We start from the raw sequence: 7,445 nt of genomic DNA, 5'->3' as shown, positions 1-7,445 counted from the left end.
CACAGCTGTCCTTGAAAAAGAGCAGTTTGTGTCAGAGTTCTCTCAGCCCCGCCCACCTCACAGGGTATCTGTTGTGGGGAGGGGAAGGGAAAGGAGTTTGTAAGCCACTCTCAGACTCCAAGTGAAGGGCGGGGTATAAATCCAATCTCCTCCTCTTCTTCTTCTTCTTCTTCCTGTGCTGGCCAGAGTGGGGGCGGCATCAGGACCCCTGAACTTGACCTTGCTGGATCTCTCACATATACTGACCCTTTGTGGGGTAGGAGGAGCCTCAGAGGGAGAGAGGAAGGGCAGTTCCTCGCCAGTCCAAGTGAGTTTAATTTTTGTCAACACTTGGAGATGATCCTTCTCACCGCTGGCAACCAGACGGAAGTCTGCCCTAAGCTTTTATTTTATTTGTGGCATCTCTGATTCTGCTGCAAGGTTGCCGGACTACGGTTGTGGCTGTCAGTTAACAGGGGTCACATTTTTTAAACACTCCGCCCATTTTTGTAAAGTAAAAAGAGGACGAATACAAGAGTTTGAGATTCTTTTTTTGAAAAAAACCCGGCCTTTTATTTTGGACGCTGGCCTCTCGGAGAGTCCTTTCTCAAACCGAACAGCTGAACGATCTCTGTTGTGACAGAGGGGATAAGGGCGTTTCCAAGGAATTCAATAAGGGAAGTCTCATGTATTTCGAGACAGGTACAAATTAAAAAAAACCCCACTCAATAGGGGGCACACAGCATAATTAAAAAATGAACCCTGGCCGCAGGGACAGAGACAGATTCTGGCACACGGGCCTGCCAGGACACACGGGTGCCTCCCTCAGGTTCACCAAGGACTTATACTGTGAACCGGCAAAAGAGGAGGTGGTGGCGGTGATGGTTTCTCCTCAGCGCCTTCTCCTGTCAGGACTCCGGCTCCTCCTACGGCCGCCCCTGAAACGAAACGGAGGAGATTAAAAGCCCTGTTGAGTTCCTCTCAGAACACCCCCAGAATCAGTTCGCCGAGAGGCCTGGAGCAAGCCGCACACTGGGCTGCAGGCCCTCTTCTGGCCCAAGGAGATCACCCAATGGCAAGCCCCATGCACTGGAGAGCCAGTGTGGTGTAGTGGTTAGTGTGTCAGACCACGACCTGGGAGACACAGGCTCACTCCGCCATGGCAGCTTACTGGGTGACCTTGGGCCAGTCACACACTCTCAGCCTAATCTACCTCACAGGGTTGTTGTGAGGATAAAATGGGAGGCGAGGAGAAGGATGTAAGTTGCTTTGGGTCCTCACGGGGGAGAAACACGGGATATAAATGAAGTAAATAAATACCCATTGAGAGGGACAAACACTGTGTATAACCAGCAAAAACAAAGTTTGAACTTTTGTATCTTAGTAGGTTCATGGTTCGTTTTTGCAAATCAGGTAACTTGGAGACCAGTTAATACCCAGAGATGCCTCTTCAATGTCTTGAACAGACAGCCGGTAGCTTTTTCCTTCTACCTCGCAAAATATTCCCTACCATTTGGGAGATGGCACTCAAAAAGCTCACTCGTAACAGAAAGGCATGGCTTGTTTTATAGTCACAGTCAGGGGTCTTGTTGTAGAAAAAGAGCTGCCGGAGCTCATTAGCATAACTCATTAGCATAACTTATTTGCATATGCCACGCCCCCTGACATCACCGGAAGTGACAGAAGGCCACACCCCCTGACATCACCGGAAGTGTGTCAGAAGGCCCGGCTACTTACCCTCCTGCTTCATCCTCATTCCCAAACGGAATGAGGATCGAAGCAGAGGGCGGGGTAAAGAAGGGGGCGGGGCTTCACCACGTGACCGCCCCGCCCCCTAGAGGTTCTCTTCCGGAGCTCCGTACCTGAGAGCTCCCCCCCGACTAGAGCCCTGGTCACAGTTAGTCTGTGAGACCAGAATTTCGCTTGCACCGAATCCTGGTCTACCTTGACAAATGCTGGCTGTGTTGTCTTTGTTCTTCTCCTGCTTCCCCTGCAGAGACCTGGAGGGTACCCGTGCTGGCACTGTGGCAAGGACAGCAACAGGGAAAAAAGGGCCAGGATACGGCTGTTTGCACATCCTGTGAAACCATCACTGAGACTGTGGCTATCAAACCAAAATTCAAACCATGGTTTCAGATCCTAGTTTGATGTACCCTAACTAATCGTGGTTCACAGAGTGGCCCTCATTCGGACTACCACACTAACAATAGTTAGTTTAATTCAACTGTAGTGATGTCTGGACCAAGCCACACGGCGACAGCTCATTGAAAGCACCAGCTTCTTCTCGGCTATCAGAACAAGTTAAGAGAAGGGCGCGGTCACTCCCACGGCTGGGAAAAGCTCACCTGCGCTTTCCTTTCGGAGGCCCCCTGACAAAGCACCAGTCTACGCTGATGGGCTGCCCCATGAGGTCCTGCCCATTGAGACCCTCCATCGCCGCCTGGGCCTCTTTGTACGTCTCGTATTCCACTAGCGTATAACCCTGTGAGGGAAGAGGGAGACAAGGGATGAAGAACAAAAGCCAGTCTCCCGAGAATGCTTCCACACAGCTCATGTCAACACCCGGCATTTTCAGAGTTCGGTTATTTACTCTCCTTACTTCCCTGCTCCACAGCCAGGCACGAAATCGCCTTCCATGCCCTCTTGGAAGATAGCTGCTTTGTGATCAGAGAAGTGAGGGGAACTGGCAATCTAGCTGTAGCCAATGGCCGGGTGATGCAGGCGGGTTAAACCTCTGCTCACAAATGCACCCAAAAGAGAGCTCAAACTTGCCATACCTGGACTTAAACACCATTCAAAACCTCACCATCTTACTTCTGCACTGCAAGAAATGACTTCCCTTCAGGGTGGATAAAAATCAACGACTTTTTAAAAATAATAATTAAAAATCGGATTTTTATTTAAGTCTTTTTTAAGAAAATACTTTTTGAGGAAAAATCTATCTAAAGATAGTTTTCTATTTAAGATACATTATAGTCCAAAGGTTATTCATCATGAAATAAGGATTCGTTTTTAATTATGTCGAAAGAGGCTGTATAGTCAAACAGTGTTTAAATTTGTTGGTAAATTAATTCCATTAATCCATTCACAATTTTTCTATCTAGAAGATATTATTGCACATGTTTGGTTCTACAGTTCTCAAAACTGTGGATTTGTGTCTGTAGAGAGCACACACCTCTTCTTCACAGCAAAACTGCTTTAAAACAAACATACAGAGTTAAGACACCTCAGTCCTATTGGTACTCTGCGAATCTATGCATACAGAATCAATCCCTTATCTCTTAAGAGCTAAGTTGCAAGACGTTCAATTAATATAAGATTTGGGGTGGAATAGGTCTGGATAAGGAGGAGATGTTAAGAGCTAAGCTAAGGAGAGAGGGCAAGCAGTATAAATGTTCAAGTTCAAGTTAGCCTTTATTGGCATAAAATAACAGTACAAGTTATACAATTTTAGGAAACGGTATAAATGAAAGTGAAACATTTTGAGCCGAAATCTTGAGATCTTTGTGAGTGTATCCTCATGGATGTTTACGCAAATACAAGAATACATATGCTATATAACATTATTGTTTTAGTTAAATAAAACAATTTAAATGGCTATTGTTAATTATTATTTTTCCACATCCAGTAAAGTACAGAAAAGTTGTCCAAAAATGAATGATTAACCTATTAAACTGGAGACAGTTCACCTTGCAATTTTCATATCTATCTATTTCAAGTGGTAAATAACCGATCATTAATTCTCTGATATAACTAAAACTAACCTGAAAAGTTATTACACTAAAATGTACATCTGGGTTGTAAATATTAAGGCCAGCAAGAATGAGTCTTTAAAAACCATGATTTAAATCTAGTCTTACCGACTAGTGACTTAAATCGTGATTTAAATCGAGATTTAAATATTTTAAATCAAATCCACCTTGCTTGCCTCTTCTACATTTCCTTCCTTGTGCCCTCTTAGGTGTTTCCCTAAGAAGCTACTGCTCAGATCCTACTTCTTTCAGTTCCCAAGCAGAAGGTTAAACAATAAGAACTGCGGAGAAGTTATCATCCTCTGCTGACATACCTTGGGAGAAACATTAAGAATGACTCGGCCTTGCAGCTAGCTACTTGCCCAGGAAACTCACAGTTCCTTCTGCAGATGTTATCTTGGCAGACCAGCTTCCCAGCCTGCTATGTAGCACTCAGGTGAGGTCCATTATGTCTATTAGGCTTCCATGCAAAACTTGGGACAGGGTACACTATCCCCATTTGCTTACCGCAGCAAAGATCCCTCCTGTTTCTGGCTAGTGCGAGAACGACAAGCCCCCCTTCCTTAGACTGGATCTGGCAAGGAAGGCAGAGAGCTCCTCCCCACAAGTGTGCTGGAGTTGGGAGCTACTCCAAATATCTCTGAAGCTCAGTCCGTCTCTTCATCTTGTGAAGGTGACGGAGTTGGCAGCTTGCCTGAATTCTGGCCAGCTAGCATTCCTTTCCCACTGCACAAGCGGGAGAGTGAAAACAGATTGTCCACGTGGTAATTTCGGACAAATTCACGCCAATGGGCAGGAAACCCCTGCAATTAAACCAGCAGAGAACAGAGAACGCAAACAACTTACCGGAACCGAAGCCTCTGCCTTTCCTCTTTTTGGCTTTCTCCTTCAGCTTGTGAATGCTTTCTAGGACGAGAGAGAGGTGAGGAGAATAAACACAGCCGGGTCAACCAATCGACACAAACCACACTGGACAAGCAAGTTTTCTCATAAGCAATTCATATTCCCCCACCACTGGCCGCTAGCGCCACAAGCCCCTGGCTGCCTCCTGAGCCCAGAGCTAGGGAAGGAAGGAGCAGGGAAGCACCCTTGCAATCACCGAGTGCTTCAAAAGCCCAAACTCAGGGACAAGGAAGGAGTCTGGCAGCCACTGATTTTAGCTGGACACCAAAGGCAGCAAAGATTTATATACAGCACTGGTTGGACCGGGGCAGGGAGAGAAGCATGGGGAACTTGCCTCATTTGTAAAAGGAAATTGGGGGGGGGGGGGTTTCTGCAAGGACAGCTCTGTAGCCCAATCCCCAAATTGCATATCTGGTTATTTATCTTCCAGAGAAGGACAGAAATAGGAAGCAGGTCAGGCAGAGGAAAAAAGGAAAGGATGTCTGAGTTCTTCACAGGGGTGATAAACCTGAGCCTGGGCTCTACCACTTCTGAATGCAGTAGAGATTCACACAACACAACATTCCTATGTGAAAAAGTCCCTACATGTGGAAAACCAGCAAGTTGATGTGGATTCAAGTTCGGTTTTCACCTTAATATCCTAGTTTTCTATATGAAGAAAACTTTAGTTCACATGAAATTATATAAGATTCCCCAATCTGAAGCCACACAGTCAAGACGCGGGTTTTACCACCTCCAGCAGAACTGAGCTAGAGTCACTCAGTGGAAGCAGAGCAGCCTGATGTATTTAGATGAACGGGAAAGAGAGATAATAAGGAAAAATCTGAAAAGGAGAAGGCTCAAAAAACAGCTTCTTACAAACTTGTCTCTGACAAGGTGGCATCCAGCCCCCAAAGTCCAATGCCACACAAAAAGTCAGCCTGTAAAGGTGCCACAGATGTTCTCCATTCACCTACCACCGCAAACTAAGATATCCATCCTGTCCCTCAAATATGGAGGTCTGATGTATCATACTAGCAATCTCACCATCTGTATAGAAAGTTCAGGACATTATACATGGAGGTACTACCCCATTTTACTATTATTAGAAAGATGTAAGGCAGAAGTTTAGCTCAGTGAGACTAAGTAGACTGGGGAAAAGCCATCTAAGTGGCAGAATCACTGTTACTACTGTAACATACTTTACACATGACTGTCTAGAAAAATGGTCCGGAAACTGCAATCGGTACAGAACCAGGCCAGTGATCTGACTCAGTATAAGACTACACAACTAATTTGCCTCGCTGTCACCCAAATCTACTTAGTACATTTTATCCCACCATTCCTCCAAGAAACTTACAGACGTATAGTTGGTTCTCCATTGTATTCTCACAACAACCCTGTCAGGTAGGCTGAGAAAGAACCACTGGCCCTAGGCGACCCAACAAGCTTAAAGGAAGAGTACAGATCTGAAACCAGATCTCCAAAAGCCTACTGTAATGCCCTAAGCATTACAGCACACTGGTTCTCTACCTCACAGGAATGTTGTGATGGCAATATGAGATTTAGGATGTGTAACAGGAAAAGAGAGAGAGAGAAGAAGACTGGATTTATACCCTGCCCTTCACTACCCGAAGGAGTCTCAGAGAGGCTTACAATCTCCTTTCCCTTCCCCTCCCCACAACAGACACCCTGTGACATAGGTGGGGCTGAGAGAGCTCTTTCGAGGACTGCTCTTAGGAGAACAGCTCTGAGAGAACTTGTGACTGACCCAAGGACACACCAGCAGCTGCACGTGGAAGAGTGGGGAATCAAACCTGGTTCTCCCAGATTATAGAGTCAGTGCTCCTAAACATGAAACCAAACTGGCTCTCGTGATCTGAGAACCCCGTCGCCTCTGTGGGACGACCTCATTCAGCCTAAATAGTCACCAATACAGGCGGAGGCTTGACTGTTGTGTGGGGCAGGGAAAGGAACAGTGAGATTGAGGGTCATGAACACACCCATGGTTGCCAACTCCCAGGCGGGGCCTGTTGTTCTCCCAAAATCAGAATTAATCTTCAGACTACGCAGATCAGTTCCCCTGGAGTAAGTGGCTGTTTTGGAGAATGAATTCAAAGTCGCCTCTCCGCCAAATCCCCCTCCCTCCCCCAAACTCTGCTCTCCCCAGACGCCTACCCCCAAACCTCCAGGAATATCCCAAGCCAGAACCAGTAACTCTCACCCCCTTCCCAAAGTAAACCCCGCATCGTACCGTCACCATCCTCGTCCATAGCGAAGTCCTCCCCGCCCGCCTCATGTAGGTCCAGCACGTCCGCCATTTTGGTCCGGGAAACTTCCTAACCGAGAGACGACGGAGAATCGAAGACCCGCGGAGCAAGACGAGAACCGAAGCACGACGTGAAACGATGGCCGCCTCGCGCATGCGCGGTGGGATCACATGGGCGGGCAGGAAGCCGAGTCAGAGTAGAGGGCCTTCTGGGAAGAAGGGACGTGAGAGAGGCGCTGTGGTCGCCATCTTGGAAAGGTCTTTCCTTACCACACACCACCCTTTTCGAATAGGACAACAGTCATAGATTCATTCAGGTGGGTAGTCGTGTTGGCCTGAAGCAGCAGAACAAAGTTGGGTCCAGTGGCACCTTTAAGGCCAACAAAGTTTAATTCTGGGTATAAGCTTTCGTGTGTATCTGAAGAAGTGTGTGTGTGTGTGTAACCCATTACACGTGCACACGAAAGCTTAGATCCAGAATAAAACTTTGTTGGTCTTAAAAGGTGCCACTAGACTCAAAACTTTTTTTTTTGTACGATAATTTTTATTGGTTATTTTAATAT

General features: G+C 46.6%; 1 protein-coding gene across 1 annotated transcript; it reads right to left on the bottom strand.

Annotated features, from left to right (window-relative positions):
• Window positions 1–434: 434 nt before the first annotated feature.
• On the bottom strand, window positions 435–7,024 carry RBM8A (RNA binding motif protein 8A). The gene is made up of 5 exons (XM_015408326.1): window positions 6,868–7,024; window positions 4,578–4,637; window positions 2,757–2,761; window positions 2,325–2,461; window positions 435–917 (listed from the first exon to the last, which is right to left on the bottom strand). The coding sequence occupies exons 1-5, from the start codon at window positions 6,932–6,934 to the stop codon at window positions 872–874; spliced, it is 315 nt and encodes a 104-aa protein (XP_015263812.1). The 5' UTR covers window positions 6,935–7,024; the 3' UTR covers window positions 435–871.
• Window positions 7,025–7,445: the final 421 nt, after the last annotated feature.

This window comes from Gekko japonicus, unplaced genomic scaffold (assembly GCF_001447785.1).
Source record: "Gekko japonicus isolate JY-2015 unplaced genomic scaffold, Gekko_japonicus_V1.1 scaffold457, whole genome shotgun sequence".
NCBI classification, from domain to species: Eukaryota; Metazoa; Chordata; class Lepidosauria; order Squamata; family Gekkonidae; genus Gekko; species Gekko japonicus.
The sequence above is the reverse complement of the archived record's forward strand: the minus strand, read 5'-3'. Positions and strand labels throughout refer to the sequence as shown.